This window comes from Trichomycterus rosablanca, chromosome 2 (assembly GCF_030014385.1).
Source record: "Trichomycterus rosablanca isolate fTriRos1 chromosome 2, fTriRos1.hap1, whole genome shotgun sequence".
Classification (NCBI taxonomy): domain Eukaryota; kingdom Metazoa; phylum Chordata; class Actinopteri; order Siluriformes; family Trichomycteridae; genus Trichomycterus; species Trichomycterus rosablanca.
This window is the reverse complement of record NC_085989.1, coordinates 18,203,368-18,227,223: the sequence shown is the minus strand read 5'-3', so window position 1 is coordinate 18,227,223 and position 23,856 is coordinate 18,203,368. Positions and strand designations below refer to the sequence as shown.

Genomic DNA, 23,856 nt, shown 5'->3' with positions numbered 1-23,856 from the left:
ATCAAGAACCTCCACTCAACAATAGCTGATATAACCACATGGGTGAGGGATTACTTTGGCAAACCTTTGTCAAGCACTACAATACGGAGTTACATGCACAAATGCCACCTAAAACTTTACTGTGCAAAAAAGAAGCCGACTTCACCAGGCTCGGAGGCATCTATGATGGACCATCACACAGTGAAAATGTGTATTGTGGTCAGATGAATCAGCATTCCAGGTCTTTTTTGGAAAAATGGACACCGTGTGCTCCAGATCAAAGAAAAAAAGGACCATCCAGACTGTTATCAGCAACAAGTCCAAACCCAGGGTCTGTCATGGTCAAAGGGTCTTGGCAAAGGTCATTTACACTTCTGTGATGGCAGCATTAATGCAGAAAAGTACTGGCCTGCAGTCCTGACCTGTCCCCAATAGAGAATGTGTGGAGAATTTTGAAACGAAAAATGCAACAGCGACAACCCCGTACTGTTGCACATCTTAAGACGTGTTTGCAGGAAGAATGGGACAAAATAAAAGCTGAAACACTAAATCACTTGGTCTCCTCGGTGCCAAAACGTCTTTTAAGTGTGGTGAGAAGGAATGGCAACATTACAAAGTGGTAAATGCTTTACTGTCCCAACTTTTTTGGAATGTGTTGCAGGCCTGAAATGCAGGAATGGATGTTTATTAATAAAAGAAATGAAGTCGAGCAGATAAAACATGAAATATCTCAGGTTCATCCTGTCTGCAATCGAATAAAAGTCAAAAGTAAATGTAAAAACTCTATGTTTTTTTTATTATTTGCATTTTCCATACTGTCCCAACTTTTTATGATTTGGGGTTGTAGTCACTGAGAAGCTTCCACTACAAGACTCTCCTTTGGGCTTTGGGTGTGAAATCTGGCAGAAAGTTGCATAGCGTACTCCAAATATTCTTTGATGTGGACTGTTTGGGACAAACCTGTCTTATAGAGTACAAAGTGTGATTGAAAAGTCCCTGGGAGGACATAAAAGGCGGGCAAAATACACACACACAAGGTGACAGTAAACACATGTAGCTTGACATCTTGTTTCTGTCCGAGGCTTCTTAGTCAAAGTAAAGGTCAAAATGAGTCAATAAATACAACAACTGTGAAAACAGCAGCATATGCATCCTGTCGTTGATTGGAGGTCAAATGAAACACTTAACCTTATGATGAAACTTTCCCACAAAGCAAAACCAATGCAATATCTTGTGCACTTATCATAATCCGTACCCTCTAAGTATATTGCACATATTTGCCTTGACAGTTGTCTCTCCATGCTGAATTTAAGCATCTGTGCTGATATAAGTCAGGCTAAAATGATATTATTAAAGCTCGGTAGATTACAGCTCCCTCACTCAGATGCCAGAGCCTTTTTCATGTGTATCCTGTAGCTGAGTGTTTTAATACAATAGGGGTCACGTCCTCCTTCAGGCATCCTGTTTCCCCATCCTGTCATTTTAGGTAGGTGTTGATTCATGGCCAACCTCTTCACAAAAAACCATAGCTTTACTCACAAATCTCTCAATTGAGGCCTGAGGTTCATTGTTGACACTGACAAGCAATCAGTCTTTCTGCGTGTAAATGTGTTTTCAGGTGTGACCCTGCCTAATTCAAACCTGCCTCTCCTCTTACTTCCCTCTGTCATTTCAGCAAAGCCAGCCCAGACTGCCGAGTGAAAAGAGCCGCAGCAAGAAAAACAAAGAGCCCAAGCCCAGGGTGCGAAAGCTTAAATACCACCAGTACATTCCACCGGACCAGAAGCAGGAGCCCAGTGAGGCACCGATGGACTCGGCCTATGCCCGTCTGCTTCAGCAGCAGCAGCAGTTTTTACACCTGCAGATCCTTCAACAACAGCACTTCAATTATCAAGCCATCCTACCAGCACCTCTCAGGTGTGTCCTCACTCTGAGAAATACTGCACTGACGTAAACACTTGCATTTAGCTTCAGTAACAACTTCATCCGTAATAGTTGCTGTGGGTCCAGTGATTATTCAGAAAACTTCAGGCAGGAATACACAGTGGATATAAAACGTCTACATACACCTGTTACAATGCCAGGTTATTGTGATGCAAAAATGAGACCAAGGTGAATCATTTCAAAACTTTTCCACCTTTATTGTAACCTATAATGCCTAAAAGAATTACCAGGCAGCAAGGGTAGCAATTGCAGCAGCAATGAGGAACCCAGTCAATCCCCTCCTTCAGTCACATTGTGGCTGTTGGATGCTCAATTGGGTCAACAGCACAATTGAGATGCTAATAGAGCTGGGCAGTTCCTGAATCACCTGGGTTAATGATTCGAATCTTTTTCATGCAGTAAATCAATTGCAATCAGAATGTCAGTACAAGTGACTCAACTGACTCAGGTAAACCGGATCACATTGCTGAGTGACTCAGATTAACCCGAGTCCATAAAATGAACCGAATTTACCACCACTAGATGCTAACAGCTGAATGCAAAATCATAACTGGTTAGACTAAGTCCCATCAGCAGTTAACTGGTTTGTCTGTGCTGGTTTTCTTTTATCTAAAATAAACTTGGATACATTTTCTGTCAGATTGCAAGAGCATGTCCTGTGCACAGGCTTTTGTTATAGTAGGGATACGCTTTGGGCCATTGGCTTGCTGCTGAGAACTGTTGTCAGAAAGTCTTCTGTCTTTTTGTCTTAAAAGAGCAATGCATGGCCACTCAGGTGGCGCAGCGGTAAAACACGCTAGCACACCAGAGCTGGCTACTGCACACGCGTCAGAGGGGCGTGTGACAGTCTCGCTGTCCGGGGCAGGGGTCAGCTCCAGTGGAGAGAAAGCATAACGCAATTGGGTATCAATTGGACGTGCTAAAATCGAGAGAAAAAGGGAAAATGCATAAGATAGGTGGCGTAGTTGTCCAACATTCTAGCCCACCACCACCACCGAGATTTGAGTTTGTGTCTCAGCTGTGCTGTCAAACTAGCCTGTTGCACGATTGGCTGTGTCTGTAGGGAGGGGAATGGTCAAGCAGGGGTTCCTAACTGTCTTACTACTGCTCATAATGGAATATAAAATCAATTACTGAGATTAAAGCCATTGGATATTTTTGTACCACGTATTTTTGTGAAGTTCACATGATATGTGGCAAAAGCACTTGTGCTGGCTGTGTCATTGTTTTCCTATGGAGTGAGTCAGTGCCGCTTACCCTGCTGGGATGCTTTCTTTAGCATTCCTTGACCCACTGATCTTTTCAAATTGAGACAAACTGTTTATGTGATGTCAGGAGAGATGTACATACATGGCAGGGAAAAGGTGATTCTCACTGTTTCACATCACTTTTTATTTACCTTTAAACAATAAAATACTGTTGGTGACTAGTAAGATATAAAATGGGGTTTGAATTATAGATGCTTACTAAGCCTGGAATCGCTTGGTGTCACTCTGCATCTCTTTAATAAGATTTAATATGCTCTTTAATTAATGAAACAAAAATGTGAAAGCACCTAACACAGCTGCTTTAATGTCCAGTTTAGTTTGTGAATGCCGTAGTTTCACCTATTAGTCTCTTTTTAGTGGACGTGTCAGCGCCTCAGCCTGAGCACGTCAGTTCCTCATATTCTTTTGCACTTTGGCCGGAGTTTATATCAGATGAGCTGCTGCTGTTATTGTCTGAAACACAGCTCGTTGATTGTGACTAATGAGGACACAGGATGTTCCCTTACAACTAACATCTAACCAACATCCTTCTGTGTGTACAGCATGCCTGTGACAGAATCTGAGACGAGCTGTCCTAAAGTAACAACAGGGAACGGCCAAGCCTCTGTTGTAGTGACCCTTTCGAGTGCAGTCCTCGGACACAACAACAGCATGAAGAACGCTAAACCTGGCCCTCTGCCTGCCAACCTGGATGAAATGAAGGTGGGTGATAACAAAAGGGTTTCTTGCGAAACAGATTACACAACAGTGATATGATTAACAATAAGTGTAAGCTTAAGGCCACTGATTAACATCAGATTAATGTTGGCACTCGGGTGGCATAGCAGTCTAGAAATAGTGCACCAAACCTGTTGGAGTTGGCAGTGCCACTGGCCTGGTCAGGTGCTCTACAGAAACAGCTGGCCATATCTAAGGGGCATATCACTTTATTGCTGCCACCAGATAGTGGGTCTGTTTGAAAACCTAGTGAGCTGCCTTGCTGTCTACTGCCTACCTAGGCAGCTGCCTAAGTAGAGAGGATTCTAACAAGTCATTGACTTATTGACACACTACTAACACAGTTAGTCTACTGCCTACTGTCTACTGCCTACCTAGGCAGCTGCCTAAGTAGAGAGGATTCTAATAAGTCATTGACTTATTGACACACATCTGCTAAATGCCGAAAATGTAAATGTAAAATGTAAGTTAGCCTCCGGTCATTCAAACCAATGGGCTGAGATGGCACAACCCGTTAGCATGCCAGCTAACATCTCCCTCTGTGTACCTAAAATGGTTAAACTGTCACTGACAAACCGAATTTGCAAATAAATGACACTTGTGCACCTTTATACAAATGAAAAATGAATGAGAATTTATTTACTTTGTTTGTTGCTCCTCATATTTGTCCTCCATATTTGTGATTTTCTTTAAGAAAAGTTGTGTCGCACTGAATGCTGGGATTGCCTTCACTGCTAAGGAAGCATCGGTTGCTCCCTGGTTATTGAGGCAGTTTATAGCTTCAAAATCAGGCACATCATAAGGCAGCATTTTAAGGCATCTAAGAATTCTAACAGCCTTCTTCTCGGGAGCATGTAGGATGACATAAAATGCTGTCTATGCAGAGAGCTCACTAGGTTTTCGAACAGACAATGTTAGGTATTTATCTCAAATACTGGTCATAGAGTTCCACCTCTGTTGATTCTAGGTGTTGCTGGACCCACTTTGTCCCTGACCAGGATAAAGCAGTCAGTGAAAATGTACATCACATTACAAGTGTATAATATCAGTTATCTAAAATAATTGATAAGCTTCCTCTGTGGCAACAGTTTGAGGAAGGCCTTTTTCAGTTTGTGCATGAAAGGATGGTCCAAACAGATATACTATGATACGTTTGTTGTGGGAGAACTCCAGTGGCCTGGACAGAGCGCTGACCTTAACCCTATTAAATACTATTGAGATTAATTGGAGTGCCAATTGCAAGTCAACTACAACAAGCTCATTGGTGGATGTCCACATACCTTTGATCATATAGTATCATACACCACTTTACAACATTACATAACTTTAAAACCACCTCCTTGTTTCTACACTCACTGTCTATTTTATCAGCTCCACTTACCATATAGAAGCACTTTGTCATTCTACAATTACTGACTGTAGTCCATCTATTTCTCTGCATGCTTTGTTAGTCCCCTTTCACCCTGTTCTTCAATGGTCAGGACTCTTCCAGGACCACCACAGAGCAGGTATTATTTAGGTGGTGGATCATTCTCAGCACTGCAGTGACACTGACATGGTGGTGGTGTGTTAGTGTGTGTTGTGCTGGTATGAGTGGATAAGACACAGCGGCGCTGATGGAGTTTTTAAACACCTCACTGTCACTGCTGGACTGAGAATAGTCCACCAATCAAAAACAGCCAGCCAGCAGCGCCCCGTGGGCAGCGTCCTGTGACCACTGATGAAGGTCTAAAAAATGACCAACTCTAACAGCAGCAAAAGATGAGCGATCGTCTCTGACTTTACATCTACAAGGTGGACCAACTAGGTAGGAGTGTCTAATAGAGTGGACAGTGAGTGGACACTGTATTTAAAAACTCCAGCAGCACTACTGTGTCTGATCCACTCATACCAGCACACCACACACTAACACACCACTACCATGTCAGTGTCACTGCAGTGCTGAGAATGATCCACCACCTAAATAATACCTGCTCTGTGGTGGTCCTGACCATTGAAGAACAAGTATGTAGAGAAACAGATGGACTACAGTCAGTAATTGTAGAACTACAAAGTGCTTATATATGGTAAGTGGAGCTGATAAAATGGACAATCAGTGTACAAACAAGGAGGTGGTTTTAATGTTATGGCTGATCAGTGTGTATATGTAAGCTGGTGTTAGTGTCGTTTCATGTAAACTGACATAGAATTGACTCCTTTCAGAAAATGTTTACTAGATGTGGTATGTAAACAAGTAAGGAAACAATGAGCAAGTGCTTGCTTACTTTTTGGTGTAACCAAACATCTAATCATGTGCATGACATTCCACAGGTGGCTGAGCTAAAGCTGGAGCTGAAGCTACGGGGTCTTCCTGTATCTGGCACTAAAACAGACCTTATAGAACGACTCAAGCCCTACCAGAACAACACTCATCAAACCCTGACCAATGATGCTCTTTCACCTTTAGCCAATCTGCATACAGAGAGCGTGAGCATGACCCCGCCTGTGTCTCCTGCGTACTCAGAAGTGTCTAGTTGCACTATGGATGACAGCAGCAACAGCAAAGCAGTGACCATGTCTCCATCTAGCCCGAAATCAGACAAAACCTTATTTCCAGCTGTGGCCTCCGATAAGGACCAGCGTCTCCATGAAAAGGAGCGCCAGATTGAGGAACTCATGCGCAAGCTGGAGCAGGAGCAGCGTCTCGTGGAGAAGCTAAAAAGGCAGCTAGAAGTGGAAAAGAGGCAGCAGCAAGAAACACAGCAGCAGATCGAGCTAGGCCCTCCGGCCAAAATCAAAGAGGAGCATGATGTCTCTTCGAGCTGCAGCTCCACCCTGAAGCAGGAACAGCAGTTCTACGTGGCTTCTCAAAGGGTACAGCCATCCCAGACCATCCTCAGCGCTCAGTCAGGACACCATATCCTGCTCCCCACCACCATCCACCTGCCACAGGTCTTTTTGCACACTGCCCCACTGGTCTTTCTTAATTTACAGTGCTTTTAAAAAGTATCCATCCCCCAACACTTCACTTCCATTTTATCAGCTCCACTTACCATATAGGAGCGCTTTGTAGTTCTACAATTACTGACTGTAGTCCATCTGTTTCTCTGCATGCTTTGTTAGCCCCCTTTCATGCTGTTCTTCAATGGTCAGGACCCCCACAGGACCACCACAGAGTAGGTATTATTTGGGTTGTGGATGATTCTCAGCACTACAGTGACACTGACATGGTGGTGTGTTAGTGTGTGACCTCACTGTCACTGCTGGACTGAGAATAGTCCACCATCAAAAAATTTATCCAGCCAAACAGCGCCCCGTGGGCAGTGTCCTGTGGCCACTGATGAAGGTCTAGAAGATGACCAACTCAAACAGCAGCAATAGATGAGCAATCGTCTCTAACTTTACATCTACAAGATGGACCAACTAGGTAGGAGTGTCTAATAGAGTAGACAGTGAGTGGACACGATATTTAAAAGCTCCAGAAGAGCTGCTGTGTCTGATCCACTCATACCAGCACAACACACACTAACACATCACCACCATGTCAGTGTCACTGCAGTGCTGAGAATGATCCACCACCTAAATAATACCTGCTCTGTGGTGGTCCTGTGGGGGTCCTGATCATTAAAGAACAGGGTGAAAGCAGGCTAAAAAGGTATGCAGAGAAACAGATGGACTACAGTCAGTAATTGTAGAACTACAAAGTGCTTCTGTATGGTAAGTAGAGCTGATAAAATGGACAATGTGTGTAGAAACAAGAAGGTGGTTTTAATGTTATGGCTGTATATTTTCTTCACTTTAAACCACTACAGTGTTGTTTTGGGACTGTGCTTTGGGTCACTGTCTGTCACTGTTGTTATCAAAAGACCATTGTACTGTGCACCACCGATCGGTCCTGACCAAATTGGGTCTGCTGATCAAATTAAGAAGACTGGCATTACCCAAGAAGTGTGGTTGGAGTTTATATATTTTTATCAAGACTGAGCTAAGGTATATTGACTGCCTTTGACTGGCCTTGTATCCTTCCCTACCTCTCCCTACTGGCCTTGTATCCTTCCCTACATGATTAGATCCCTAACTTGTTTGGAATGCTCTTCGTCTTCATCTTGATTTTACCTTGTACAGTCTCTACCATACTAACCATACCTTATCTTAATTAGGTTCATTATTATTGTGATGGTATTTAGCTAGTCTACAAATTTACTACACAAATGGCTATCAGGAAAGCGATTGCACAAAATCAAACTTATTTTTACAATTACAAGCCTTTTTGGGTTGTAAGCGTATGGGGTGTTATTTTTTGGTATAATAAACTGTTTTATAGTTGAACCAGAAAAATCTCACTTTATTATAGTTAAATTGTGCAGTGTAAGGCAATGAAATATGAAAGTAATTTTGAGGCCAAATTAAATTTTTAAGGCTTTGATGTTTACTTGTTATTGTCATCATTTTTAATCTCTGATCTGTTTTTTTTTTTTCTGTTCAGCCACAAACGGTTCTCCAAACCACAGCATCCACCTCTGATCAAAGCGTTGTGCAATCTCAACTTCTGCAGCCGCTGAAAACAGAGACTGCGGCATTCCAGCAGCATGGGAATCAAACTCAAGCTGCACCTCAGGTTTTTAACACCACCCTCAGCATTTCATTTTAGCTTGTTTGTTATACGTTGTCTGTGTACATCACTGATAGAAATGTGAGAATCAGCAGCTCTCGAGTAGAACCCACAGTCTTTCATCTCCATTTAGCCGACCTTATCTTTTGCACTTTCTGCTCACTTCATAAATCCACGTCAGCAATCTCTCAAAGCAACAAGGCCGCTCCAGGTGCTCAGTGAGATGGCTCAAATTCAAGAGTTTAAATAAAAAGTTGCTTTCCTGCTACGTGGTTAGAGTCTCCCACTTGTCATGTTCACTGCCAAGGCGATATCTGCTAATGTCAGCTGTTGACATATAACCATACAGCATCAAATCACAGGTGGTGAACCAGGTGCTAAGTGATGAATAGGAATCACACTTGTTGACCTTTCTGTAGCTTTGCAAGCAAGCCAACACGTGTCATTAGCACCTGGCTTTAAAGCTGCAATAAGCAATGTTTACAACCAAAAAACAACAAAAAATATCTGGAAACGGAACACCCAGAATGACCCAGTTTGTTCTCCATAGTATGGATCTCCTAGCCAAGACAGCTGCCATGTTTTAATAATTTGATGATGATGGGTTTAAGTCATCATTAAAGTAGGTGGTTTCAAGTCAAATTTATTTGCATAGTGCTTTTTACAATAGATACTGTCTTAAAGCAACTTCACAGAATCCAGGACCGACTGACCAAAAACCCCTGTTGAGCAAGTGGAGGTCAACAGTGACAAGGAAAATCTTCCTTAAAATTACAAGAAGAAACCTAAATTTAAATCTAAATGTAAACTAAAAGTTATAATTATCGAAAATAATTAACAAGTGGTTGAAGCTCTTCATTAGTTCTTTCAGTTCTTTCAGTCCAGATTGTGATTAAGTTCGTAGTGAGTTCTGGACATTTTTGGTGCAAACACGCTAGGTTGCCATCATATCTAGCAGGAGCTGCATTGTTGTCACAGCAGTCTCTACTTGCAGGCTTTAACCATAGGTGGGTAAACAGGTTTCTGTTAGAACCACCTTGGGGTAGTAAACAGAAAATGTAGTTAAAAGTTCATTAAGAGTAAAATGTCAGGCCGCTCAGGTGGCGCAGCGGTAAACACACGTTAGCACACCAGAGCTGGGATTTTAGATACAACGTATCCAATCTTAGCTCTGCCATTCGGTTGGACTGGGTGGCTACATGAACAACGTTTGGCTGTTGTTCATTCAATGTGAGGAGCCGGATAGGGATCTTATAACTGATGCAATTACGACCTCTGCTGGCTGATTGATGGCGTCTGCACAGAGTAGAGGAATAATGCTGATCAGGGTGTGGCTCTCCGTACTCAAGGCTGATGGCATGTGAACTCGACTCGTGCGGGTGAAAAAAATGCAGTTGGCTACTGCACGTGTCGGAGGGGGCGTGTGTCAGTTTGCTGTCCTCAGTCAGGGGCAGGGGTCAGCACCAGTAGAGAGGAAGCATAACGCAATTGGGTAAAAATTTGGACGTGCAAAAAATCAGGAGAAAAATTGAGAAAATGCATTTTACAGAAAGTAGCATAAGACTCCAGCACCCCTAGTTATTACAGCATAACTAAAAGGTAGAGCTAACAAGTTACAAAGTCATGAAGGCTTTCACAGGATGTCAGCGCCCACCTCCCCACCGTCATTAAACCTGAGTGATCGGACAAGAGAGGTAGAACGACAGCAACCCAACATCCCTGATCGCCACAAGTGTCTATGATGTAGAACCCCCGTCCTTATTGGCTAATTTTATGCTCCACTGGCATGAAATTGCTTGGAGTGCATACCAAGCAATTGTATAGTTCTGAGCTCACAATTAGTTTAGCTGTTCATTTGATTAAGATGCATTACATTTGCCAAAAAAACAACAACAAATGATTAACCATTTGGAAAAACATTCTGCAGGCTGGTTGGTCAAAATAGATTTTTTAAAAGATATAGGTTCTGTTCTATTTGGTGTAAGTACATCAATAATTACAAATGCTGGTGATTTTGTGATGTTGTGGGGATGCTTTGCTGCTTCAGGGCCTAAGCAATTAATACTACTGCAATTTCATTAAATAACAGATCACTAAGTACACCATAAAATGTTACTGACATTTACACTGTATAACGCAGATTATGTAAATATCCACTTAAATACACTGATGAGACATAACATTATGACCACCTACTTGTTTCTAAAGTCCCTGTCAATTTTATCAGCTCCACTTACCATATAGAAGCACTTTGTAATTCTACAATTACTGACTATAGCCCATCTGTTTCTCTGCATACCTTTTTAGCCTGCTTTCACCCTATTCTTCAATGTTTGTCAATAGGTATTATTAAGGTGGTGGATCATTCTCAGCACTGCAGTGACACTGACATGGTGGTGGTGTGTTAGTGTGTGTTGTGCTGGTATGAGTGGATCAGACACAGCAATGCTGCTGAAATTTTTTAAACACCTCACTGTCACTGCTGGACTGAGAATAGTCCACCAACCAAAAACATCCAGCCAACAGCGCCCCGTGGGCAGCGTCCCGTGACCACTGATGAAAGTCTAGAAGATAACCAACTCAAACAGCAGCAATAGATGAGCGATCGTCTCTGACTTTACATCTACAAGGTGGACCAACTAGGTAGGAGTGTCTAATAGAGTGGACAGTGAGTGGACACAGTATTTAAAAACTCCAGCAGCGCTGCTGTGTCTGATCCACTCATACCAGCACAACACACACTAACACACCACCACCATGTCAGTGTCACTGCACTCTGTAGTGGTCCTGTGGGGGTCCTGACCATTAAAGAAAAGGGTGAAAGCAGGCCAAAGCATGCAGAGAAATAGATGGACTACAGTCAGTAATTGTAGAACTACAAAGTGCTTCTATATGGTAAAGTGGAGCTGATAAAATGGACAGTGAGTGTAGAAACCAGGAGGTGGTCATAATGTTATGGCTGATCAGTGTATACAGTAAAGATTGCTTTACATGACAATAAGCTTATAGGCTGCTGTGTAATGAAGGAACCCCTTAAAAAATCAGCAACTTAAACTGTCTAACATTCGTTGCTAACCTTGTGGACGAATACAGAGCATGACCAGGAGCTTCTTGCTTGCATAGCAGCCTCTAAATCCATACTGATATAAAGCTGGCTGTACTGTAGACAGTGATAACCATTCTCCAGCAGCTTTTAAGTCATGGTGATGGTAGTGATGCAGCAGGTCAGATACAAGGAGCACAGCTTCATGGAACCAGGTGTGATTTATTTTTCTGGTTAGTGTCTGTGTGAAGTAATTGCAGGTTAGGCTTCACGAGTGGGTGTGTGGTGCCCTGTAAGAGATTAAGTGTGTATTTTCACCTTGCACCCAGTGTTTCAGATTAGGTTCCAGACACTTGGAGGCATTTTATGAGCAATCGGAGGTTTAGAATCGAAAGCCTTTAGAGCTAAATAATTCACTTTTTAATTAAGATCTACTCTCTTTTTTCATGTTAGCCTTCATCGCCCGGCCAGACTACCTTAATCCTTCCACCATCTCCATTCAGCAATCATCAAAGCCCCAAGAGTAAAGATCCCCCTCGCTACGAGGAGGCCATCAAACAAACCAGAGCACTTCAGACTACCATGCAGGTAAGGTGCAATTCGGTGATTGCAGAAAATGTCTCTTTGACCTCAGAAGAGTTAGGACTACTGCTATAATTTTCACATTAGTCTGGCGCCACCTACTGAAAAATCAATGAAATTGCAAATGTATCATCTTTTTAGCTTGTACGTGTGATTGAATACCTGATATGTAACATCTGTCTACACCGATCAGCCATAACATTAAAACCACCTCCTTGTTTCTACACTCACTGTCCATTTTATCACCTCCACTTTGTAGTTCTACAATTACTGACTGTAGTCCATACTAGTCTCTACATACTTTTTTTTAACCTGCTTTCACCCTGTTCTTCAATGGTCAGGACCCCCACAGGACCACCACAGAGCAGGTATTATTTAGGTGGTAGATCATACTCAGCACTGCAGTGACACTGACATTGTGGTGGTGTGTTAGTGTGTGTTGTGCTGGTATGAGTGGATCAGACATAGCAGTGTTGCTGGAGTTTTTAAACACATCACTGTCACTGCTGGACTGAGAATAGTCCACCAACCAAAAATATACAGCCAGCAGCACCCCGTGGGCAACGTCTTGTGACCACTGATGAAGGTCTAGAAGTTGACCAACTCAAACAGCAGCAATAGATGAGCGATCGTCTCTGACTTTACGTCTACAAGATGGACCAACTAGGTAGGAGTGTCTAATAGAGTGGACAGTGAGTGGACACGGAATTTAAAAACTCCAGCAGCGCTGCTGTGTCTGATCCACTCATACCAGCACAACACACACTAACACACCATGTCATTGTCACTGCAGTGCTGAGAATGATCCACCACCTAAATAATACCTGCTCTGTGGTGGTCCTGACCATTGAAGAACAGGGTGAAAGCAGGCTAAAAAGGTATGCAGAGAAACACATGGACTACAGTCAGTAATTGTAGAACTACAAAGTGCTTCTGTATGGTAAGTAGAGCTGATGAAAGGGACAGTAAGTGTAGAAACAAGGAGGTGGTTTTAATGTTATGGCTGATCGGTGTATGTTTATATATACATATTTTTAGCTGATGGCATGTAGAAAAGTGATGTAATGTCAGATTCAATTTACTGTAACCCACATGTTATTTTTACTCCTTTTTTTCCCTTCAAGGTCCCTACTGCGACCAGTCAGCACATGGATGATTTGTTTGACGTCCTGATTGAAACAGGAGGTGAGAAAAACATCTGCTTTGAAAGAGTTTAGTAAGCATAGATCAGTCAGCAGATTTTAACTTCATAAATCCTCTTACCCACTTTTTATTTTTCTTACCCTGCCAGAAATTTCACCTTTGATCCGTGAAGAACCTCTGTCCCAGGACAAACGTCTACCTGTGACTGCCAGCGTCACTACTCTCCCTGTCAGCACAGCGTTGTCTCGTCCTCCACCACAGGTCCATGTGGCCCACATGCCCAATTTTGTAGCACTGGCTTCAGACCACCAGCTGGAGAAACTGTTGGAGGGCACGCTGGCACCTGACACTGAGCCCCATGGCCTTCGTCTGATGGAGGAACTGTTGCTGGAGCCACACCACTCGCCCATGGACACCGGTCATCTGAGTTTCTCCCACTCGCCGTTACCCTCGTTGCAAGACACCAACCTGGAGAACATGGAGTGGCTGGAGCTGAACGTGCCAGGAACAACGGGTATCTCCCCACCCGCTGGGGTCTTCTCGTCCGACTTTCTGGACACTCATGATTTGCACTGGAACTAAAAGGAGCAGCAAGGCACAACCTTCTGATATATGAGCTACATCAAATAGATGTTCAGACTTGCGGGAGGAGTTGTCTTAGAGACCTTGTTCGTACCAGTACAGATACAGTGGGTTTGTGAAAACCTTGAACCATAGTTTCATGCCGTGTTTCTTGCTGTACTGTATTATCTACCCCCCTCAGTTTAACACCAGAGGAGTCTGCTGAATCACAAGCAAAACACTCTTACACTCTTGCAATTTTTGCATTCTTTCTCATGGATAACAGTGCACTGCTTGACCCCAGTGCTAATATGTACAAACATCTACAGGGCCAATGTTTAATGCTACAAAGTATTTACTTGGACACGGGTGGCACAGTGGTATATTACACTAACCTACCACCACTGAGATCCAGGTTTGAATATCAGAGGTTCAATCAGCCAGCTTGGCATCTACACCGACTTGATTGGATATACCCCGATCAGCCATAACATTAAAACCACCTCCTTGTTTCTACACTTACTGTCCATTTTATCAGCTCCACTTACCATATAGGAGCACTTTGTAGTTCTACAATTACTGACTGTAGTCCATCTCTGCATGCTTTGTTAGCCCCCTTTCATGCTGTTCCACAATGGTCAGTGGTCAGGATTCTCCCAGGACCACCACAGAGCAGATATTATTTAGGTGGTGGATCATTCTCAGCACTAACTGTCCACTCTATTATCCTACCTAGTTGGTCCACCTTGTAGATGTAAAGTCGGAGACGATCGCTCATCTATTGCTGCTGTTTGAGTTGGTCATATTTGAGATCTTCATCAGTGGTCACAGGACGCTGCCCTCAGGGCGCTGTTGGCTGGATATTTTTGGTTGGTGGACTATTCTCAGTCCAGCAGGGACAGTGAGGTTTTTAAAAACTCCAGCAGCATTGCTGTGTCTGATCCACTCATACCAGCACAACGCACACTAACACACCACCACCATGTCAGTGTCACTACAGTGCTGAGAATGATCCACCACCTAAATAATACATACTCTGTAGTGGTCCTGGAACAGTCCTGACCATTGAAAAACAGCATGAAAGGGGGGTAACAAAGCATGCAGAGAAACAAATGGACTACAGTCAGTAATTGTAGAACTACAAAGTGCTTCTATATGGTAAGTGGAGCTGATAAAGTGGACAGTGAGTGTAGAAACAAGGAGGTGGATTTAATGTTATGGCTGATCAGTGTATCTGAGGAGCAGGGACGACAGAGGCCTTGCAACGGATTGCCGCCCTGTCTAGTGTTTTCCAGTATAACTCACAAGTACCGTTATTTCCATTTACCTTCTGTACAGACATATTACAGTTCATACCTTGCATAAGATTTACTGCATTTAATCTCTTTACACTTACAAAACACAACAGCTTAACTAACATGTAACCTGATCATTTATTTAGTTATCTATAGTTCACATCCATGGTTTAGATAGGTGGCACCTGCTAGTCATTTCCGGGCTGCATAGTGTGAAATGACACCCTAGCTAGTGTACTATGTAGTTCTAAATCAATGCACCTGAGCAGATGTAATCTTGCTGGATTATCATCATTACAACTATTAAAAATAATTGTGATGTAGGATTTACATTAACGTTTTACAGCTCAACTAAACAACATTAGTTTCATGAAGGTTTCAATGAGGAATGTGAGACAGCAGATTTAGTATCGAAGGATCAGCAGGACAGCAGCAGAAATGATTGTACAACATAAGAAATCAATATAATAGATGCAAAGCTTGGGAAAAGAACATGACGAACAAAGTCATTCACTAAAATCTCCACAGATGTAAAATTGTGTACTTCATATTTCAGGGAGACACCAAACTTAGGCAGTAGTTCTCCAAATATTAGCATTGAATACAAAATTATGGCCGCTTGGGTGGCGCAGTGCTAAACTGAGTTAGCCCACTACCACTGGTATCAAGGGTTTAAATCCCTACTGTTGTTATCGGCTAGATGGGTGTCTACATACAGACATACACCGATCAGCCATAACATTAACACCTCCTTGTTTCTACACCCACTGTCCATTTTATCAGCTCCACTTACCATATATAGAATACCATATATAGTTCAATTACAATTGCTGACTGTAGTCCATTTGTTTCTCTGCATGCTTTCTTAGCCTGCTTTCATGCTGTTCTTCAATTGTCAGGACTCTTCCAGGACCACGACAGAGTAGGTATTATTTGGGTGGTAGATCATTCTCAGCACTGCAGTGACACTGACATGGTGGTGGTGTGTTAGTGTGTGTTGTGCTGATATGAGTGGATCAGACACAGCAGCACTACTGGAGTTTTTAAATACTGTGTCCATTCACTGTCCACTCTATTAGACACTCTTACCTTGTTGGTCCACCTTGTAAATGTAAAGTCAGAGACGATCGCTCATCTATTGCTGCTGTTTGAGTTGGTCATCTTCTAGACCTTCATCAGTGGTCACAGGATGCTGCCCATGGGGCGCTGGTGACAGTGAGGTGTTTAAAAACTCCAGCAGCATTGCTGTGTCTTATCCACTCATGCCAGCACAACACACACTAACACACCACCACCATGTCAGTGTCACTGCAGTGCTGAGCATGATCCACCACCTAAATAATACCTGCTCTGTGGTGGTACTGTGGGGACCTGACCATTGAAGAACAGGGTGAAAGCAGGCTAAAAAAGTATGTAGAAAAATAGATGGACTACAGTCAGTAATTGTAGAACTACAAAGTGCTTCTATATGGTAAGTGGAGCTGATAAAATGGACAGTGAGTGTAGAAACAAGGAGGTGGTTTTAATGTTATGGCTGATCAGTGTAATTGGCTTGGTCTGAGGGGGGGGGGTGGCCGACAAGCCGCAATGGATTGGTGCCCTGTCCGGGTTTGTTACTGCATTGCGCCCAAGGACTCCAGGGAACCCAGACCAGCTGCATGAAATATGAAACTGAAATAAAAAAATAATAGGAATTACAATAAATGTTGTCAGCTTTGCTGCTACACACTAAATCAAATGTCATGACTGGCAGAAAAAAAACATAAACCTGCTGGCTCAGGTAGTATGCACAAACTAAATGTAAAATTTTTTGTACTAGTTTTGATGTGGACGGAAGACAAAACATTTCACGTGAATCTGGATTAGTGTGGAAGGGTCCTCTTAGGTTTCACCAGTGGAAAGTATTAAACTGTTTCAGACTGTTGAACCCAGTGCAATGAAAACAAATGTCTATAAGAAACGTCTATTGCAAATGTTGACATTAAGTGTTTCAGCAATATAATTTTTTTTTGTTTCATCTTGGCCCGATTTAACTTGAATTGGTTGCTGGCAGTTTCCATTTTATTCACTAATGACTGATGAATGTGGGTCATAAGTTCCAGTATTGTCAGTGTAGCTTTCAGCTCCTAGTTGCTTTGGCAGCTTTTTTGTATTTAAAAATCCATTTTATAATATTTTAACTATTGCTAGCAAATTTTCAATGGTATGTGAGATACCATTTTTTTTACACTCCCATTCCCATAAGTTTAAACATAAATGGTACATTATTTATGTTGCATTTTATGTAATCATTAAAAAATTTGCTACATTTTTTTGAACAACCTAGCCATTTGGATGGGCACTCTCAGTGCTGGCCCCAAACATGCATACAAAATAAAGGTTACACCAGGAAGGACATCCTGACGTTAACACTGTGCCAAATCAGGTATGCAGACCAGAGTGATCTGCTGTGGCAACCCCTTAATATAAGAGCAGCCTGTATATTTAATAATTGTGTTGATCAACTTGCTAAATTATTTTTAAAAATGTTATACATACACATAAAAATACATCTGTACAAAAATACATGTACAAAATATTCTGTACAAAACTTTGCAAATGACAGTTTGAAGGCCTTAATCTTTGAGATATATGATGACAGCACTAATTAAAACTAAAATTAGGACAAAGTCTATATGTAAAACACTGATATTACTGTATATACACTGATCAGCCATATCATTAAAACCACCTTCTTGTTTCTACACTCAGTCCATTTTATTAGCTCCACCATATAGAAGCACTTTGTAGTTCTACAGTTACTAACTGTAGTCCATTAGTTTCTCTACATGCTTTTTTTAACCTGCTTTCAACCTGTTCTTCAATGGTCAGAACCCCCACAAGACCACCACAAAGCAGGTATTATTTAAGTAGCTCGGCAGTGACAATACCATGGTGGTGGTGTGTTAGTGTGTGTTGTGCTGGTATGAGTGGATCAGACACAGCATCGCTGCTGGAGTTTTTAAATACTGTGTCCACTCACTGTCCACTCTGTTAGACACTTCTACCTAGTTGGTTCACTTTGTAGATGTAAAGTCAGACATGATCAATTATCTATTTCTGCTGTTTGAGTTGGTCATCTTCTAGACCTTCATCAGTGGTCACAGGACGCTGCCCACTGGGCGCTGCTGGCTGGATATTTTTGGTTGATGGACTATTCTCAGTCCAGCAGTAACAGTGAGGTGTTTAAAAACTCCATCAGTGCTGCTGTGTCTGATCCACTTATACCAGCACAACACACACTCACACACCACCACCATGTCAGTGTCACTGCAGTGCTGATAATGATCCACCACCTAAATAATACATACTCTGTAGTGGTCCTGTGGGGGTCCTGACCATTAAAGAACAGCATGAAAGGGGGCTAACAAAACATGCAGAGAAACAGATGGACTACAGTCAGTAATTGTAGAAATACAAAGTGCTTCTATATGGTAAGTGGAACTGATAAAATGGACAGTGAGTGTAAAAACAAGGAGGTGGTTTTAATGTTATGGCTGATCAGTGTATATTACCTTTTATTCATTCATGAACCTACAAGAAAGTACCAACAATTTTACTGGGTCTTTACCCTGGACATAAGTGCATTCACAAAGTATCCCTAGCCAAGAAATAACTGATAAAATACTGCTTAAATTAACATACAGTGTATCACAAAAGTGAGTACACCCCTCACATTTCTGCAGATATTTAAGTATATCTTTTCATGGGACAACACTGACAAAATGACACTTTGACACAATGAAAAGTAGTCTGTGTGCAGCTTATATAACAGTGTAAATTTATTCTTCCCTCAAAATAACTCCATATACAGCCATTAATGTCTAAACCACCGGCAACAAAAGTGAGTACACCCCTTAGTGAAAGTTCCTGAAGTGTCAATATTTTGTGTGGCCACCATTATTTCCCAGAACTGCCTTAACTCTCCTGGGCATGGAGTTTACCAGAGCTTCACAGGTTGCCACTGGAATGCTTTTCCACTCCTCCATGACGACATCACGGAGGTGGCGGATATTCGAGACTTTGCGCTCCTCCACCTTCCGCTTGAGGATGCCCCAAAGATGTTCTATTGGGTTTAGGTCTGGAGACATGCTTGGCCAGTCCATCACCTTTACCCTCAGCCTCTTCAATAAAGCAGTGGTCGTCTTAGAGGTGTGTTTGGGGTCATTATCATGCTGGAACACTGCCCTGCGACCCAGTTTCCGGAGGGAGGGGATCATGCTCTGCTTCAGTATTTCACAGTACATATTGGAGTTCATGTGTCCCTCAATGAAATGTAACTCCCCAACACCTGCTGCACTTATGCAGCCCCAGACCATGGCATTCCCACCACCATGCTTGACTGTAGGCATGACACACTTATCTTTGTACTCCTCACCTGATTGCCGCCACACATGCTTGAGACCATCTGAACCAAACAAATTAATCTTGGTCTCATCAGACCATAGGACATGGTTCCAGTAATCCATGTCCTTTGTTGACATGTCTTCAGCAAACTGTTTGCGGGCTTTCTTGTGTAGAGACTTCAGAAGAGGCTTCCTTCTGGGGTGACAGCCATGCAGACCAATTTGATGTAGTGTGCGGCGTATGGTCTGAGCACTGACAGGCTGACCCCCCACCTTTTCAATCTCTGCAGCAATGCTGACAGCACTCCTGCGCCTATCTTTCAAAGACAGCAGTTGGATGTGACGCTGAGCACGTGCACTCAGCTTCTTTGGACGACCAACGCGAGGTCTGTTCTGAGTGGACCCTGCTCTTTTAAAACGCTGGATGATCTTGGCCACTGTGCTGCAGCTCAGTTTCAGGGTGTTGGCAATCTTCTTGTAGCCTTGGCCATCTTCATGTAGCGCAACAATTTGTCTTTTAAGATCCTCAGAGAGTTCTTTGCCATGAGGTGCCATGTTGGAACTTTCAGTGACCAGTATGAGAGAGTGTGAGAGCTGTACTACTAAATTGAACACACCTGCTCCCTATGCACACCTGAGACCTAGTAACACTAACAAATCACATGACATTTTGGATGGAAAATGACAAGCAGTGCTCAATTTGGACATTTAGGGGTGTTGTCTCTTAGGGGTGTACTCACTTTTGTTGCCGGTGGTTTAGACATTAATGGCTGTATATGGAGTTATTTTGAGGGAAGAATAAATTTACACTGTTATATAAGCTGCACACAGACTACTTTTCATTGTGTCAAAGTGTCATTTTGTCAGTGTTGTCCCATGAAAAGATATACTTAAATATCTGCAGAAATGTGAGGGGTGTACTCACTTTTGTGATACACTGTACATGATTGGGAGTCTAGAAATGTAGAGGTGGGTGACCTCATTTAATACTAATTTATAATCTTTTTAATAGTAAGTAATGTTAGAAACTCCCTGGTTTATATTCTAGTGTCCTTTCTTTTGTCCTGTCCAGCAAATTCAAATGGCCCAAAGTCTTCATTTGCATCACATCTCTTTGATTTTATCCAAGTAATAGACACATTAAGTGGCAACAAACCAAATTCTGACAAAAGCAGTAGTTCTGAATTTAAACATTATTTTCCATTGGCTTGATAGCTGTCTGGGGTTTAGTAACAGAGCTTTAAAGAATATTTATTTCAAATACAGTAGACCCTTGAGTTCCGAACCATTTACCATACGAACATTTTGGATTAACGAGCAATCTTTTTTAATTTAACGTACGAACAAATTTAGGATTACGAACCGAAATTCGCGAAACACGTGACGTCATGAACAAGTTGACTCCAACCGTCTCTCTCTCTATATATATATATATACAGTGAGCGAACATTCGGACAGCGGACGGTGTTTTTTCTGTGTTTTCTTTATATTTTGTAAAATTCTATATTAAAATGGCTTCAAAGAAGGTGCAGAGAAAGCGCAGTGGTGAGAAAATAAAAAAAAGTTATTATTATTTGTTGTTGTATAATTAATCCTGCCAGTAGATGTTTCTGTGTATCAGACAGAGGGGACAGTGAGTGAGAGAGAAGAAGGAAATCGTCTCAGTAAAGTATTCTTTCTTTCGTGCAATTACACCTACAAAATACAACACTATTGAAATAAAGAAGGAAATAATAGAGAAATATGAGAGTTATTGTTGTTTCTGGTAGATACATTTTATATAAAAAGAAGGTAATGTATTATGGTGTATGGTACAGCACACGTACTGTACTGAAATGTGGTGTGTGTTTATGTACAGTACAGTACTACTGTGTATTGTTGTTTATTATTGTTTATTACAGTAATGTCTATTCTATAATTTAAGATTTAAGGGAAATATACTTGTATTTATAACAAAAAAGACCATTTAAGACATTAGAAAGGTTAGGTAAGGGGGTGGTTTGGGAGGTCTGGCACGGATGAATTCTGTTTACATTATTTCTTATGGGAAAAATAGGTTTAACTAACGAACATTTTGACTTGAGAACAGCCGTTTGGAACCAATTAAATTCGTAAGTCAAGGGTCTACTGTAGTGTTTTCTCATGCATAGCCATAAATATCATACAGCCATAAATAATCAACATTTACATTTTTTGAATTAGCAGACGCTTTTATCCAAAGCGACTTACAGTACTGTGACAGTATATTGTCTAAGCAATTGAGGGTTAAGGGCCTTGCTCAAGGGCCAAAAAGTTGCAACCTGGCAGTGATGGAGCTTGAACCAGCGATCTTTCGATTATTAGTTCAGTATAATTTGGTTAGCTATAATTAATCTTAGTTTAGACCTTTCTGCACACAATTAGATCATTGTAACAACATTGTAGACGAATTTGGAACAACAAATTCAAACTGTATTAACCTAAACAAATATATTTTACACTAAATTACTGGAATTTTGAGTCCTGAATGAAAGAGTTCTACAGAGAAACTTGATAGCATCTGAATGTTTCATAACCTTTTATAGAATTATAGCATCCATGTGACCAACACAAAAACGGCTTGAGCCCAGATCAAAGCGTCCAGTCAAAAAGCCAGAGGGATGAGGCTGATCTATTATAAACAGGTTTAGACACTCTTGCATTATGGGGAATTAACAAAAGACTCCAGCACATGATTTAATAAACTAAGGGAGGATCAGAACGCCTCAGCCTAGTGTGATGTATCGTACAAAAGCTAGTACATACTGGAAAATGAACGCTTCAGCTCTTGTAGATGATCTTTGTATTTACATTTTGTAGATTGTAATACCAAATATTTCAGCATGGTGTAAATATTAGCATTTTCTAAAGCAGTGGCACGCCTGTGCATTTGTAAATAACACATTGAGTTAACTTTGTATTTTCTTTATTGTACATACAGTATTTTGTGTTTGTGTACTGGCCGTCTGAATAAACTATTTTTATTCCTTTTGAGAATACTCACAGTTTGTTTTTATAATAGAAATTAACTTTATTACACATTTACAATATCTTACAAGTCCGTCTTTAAGCCCAACCATACATAAACAGGGTAAACTTGCCATATAATCTTATGTACGTATATTGAGGAACCCTGCTGGTGGCATCCTGTACTGCATGGCCACTACTTAGTAAAAAGTGATCATCTGTTATGCACACGATTCCAAAAATGGAGGGTGAACCAAGCATACCAAGAGCACATTAATCCCCGGAGAGCATATGACCTATGAAGTCATGTCTACAACTTAACCATCTCGTTCTCAAGCGTTACTAAGACACAGCCTTGCATTATATTTATTTAAACTGGATGTCACCAGCAGGGATCTGTCAATATATAGTAGTTTAACATAATTTAATGTCCATTTTATCAGCTCCACTTACCATATAGAAGCAATTTGTAGTTCTACAATTACTGACTGCAGTCCATCTATTTCTTTACATATCTTTTTAGCCTGCTTTCACCCTGTTCTTCAATGGTCAGGACCACCAGAGCAGGTATTATTTAGGTGGTGGATGATTCTCAGCACTGCAGTGACACTGACATGGTGGTGGTGTGTTAGTGTGTGTTGTGCTGGTATGAGTGGATAAGACACAGCAGCGCTGCTGGAGTTTTAAAATACCGCGTCCACTCACTGTCCACTCTATTAGACACTCCTACCTAGTTGGTCCACCTTGTAGATGTAAAGTCAGAGACGATCACTCATCTATTGCTGCTGTTTGAGTTGGTCATCTTCTAGACCTTCATCAGTGGTCACGGGACGCTGCCCATGGGGCACTGTTGGCTGGATATTTTTGGTTGGTGGACTATTCTCAGTGCAGCAGTGACAGTGAGGTGTTTAAAAGCTCGATCAGCATTGCTGTGTCTGATCCACTCATACCAGCACAACACACACTAACACACCACCACCATGTCAGTGTCACGGCAGTGCTGAGAATGATCCACCATCCAAATAATACCCACTCTATAGTGGTCCTGTGGGGGTCCTGACCATTGAAGAACAGCATGAAAGGGAGCTAACAAAGCATGCAGAGAAACAGATGGACTAGTCAGTAATTGTAGAACTACAAAGTGCTTCTATATGGTAAGTGGAGCTGATAAAACGGACAGTGAGTGTATAAACAAGGAGGTGGATTTAATGTTGTGGTTGATAGGTATACTTTCATTACTATACTCAAAATTTAAACAATTCCTAAAAAGACAGATCTAAACATATTCCAGTCATTTGAAAAATAAGTCATAATAATAATAAATTGTATTATTTAAAAAAAAGAATGAAGCTGTTTTTGAGGT

General features: G+C 41.7%; 1 protein-coding gene across 1 annotated transcript in view; it reads left to right on the top strand.

Moving 5' to 3' along the window:
- The window catches only part of mrtfbb (myocardin related transcription factor Bb), a 37,186-nt gene extending 22,860 nt beyond the window's left edge, over positions 1-14,326 (top strand). Inside the window, exons 8-14 of the mRNA XM_062990315.1 lie at positions 1,655-1,896; positions 3,734-3,893; positions 6,219-6,839; positions 8,374-8,505; positions 11,996-12,130; positions 13,249-13,309; positions 13,416-14,326. Of these exons, the coding sequence (XP_062846385.1) occupies positions 1,655-1,896; positions 3,734-3,893; positions 6,219-6,839; positions 8,374-8,505; positions 11,996-12,130; positions 13,249-13,309; positions 13,416-13,849 (1,785 nt within the window). The 3' untranslated portion in view covers positions 13,850-14,326. The remainder of the gene's footprint in view (positions 1-1,654; positions 1,897-3,733; positions 3,894-6,218; positions 6,840-8,373; positions 8,506-11,995; positions 12,131-13,248; positions 13,310-13,415) is intronic.
- The last annotated feature ends 9,530 nt before the right edge of the window (positions 14,327-23,856 follow it).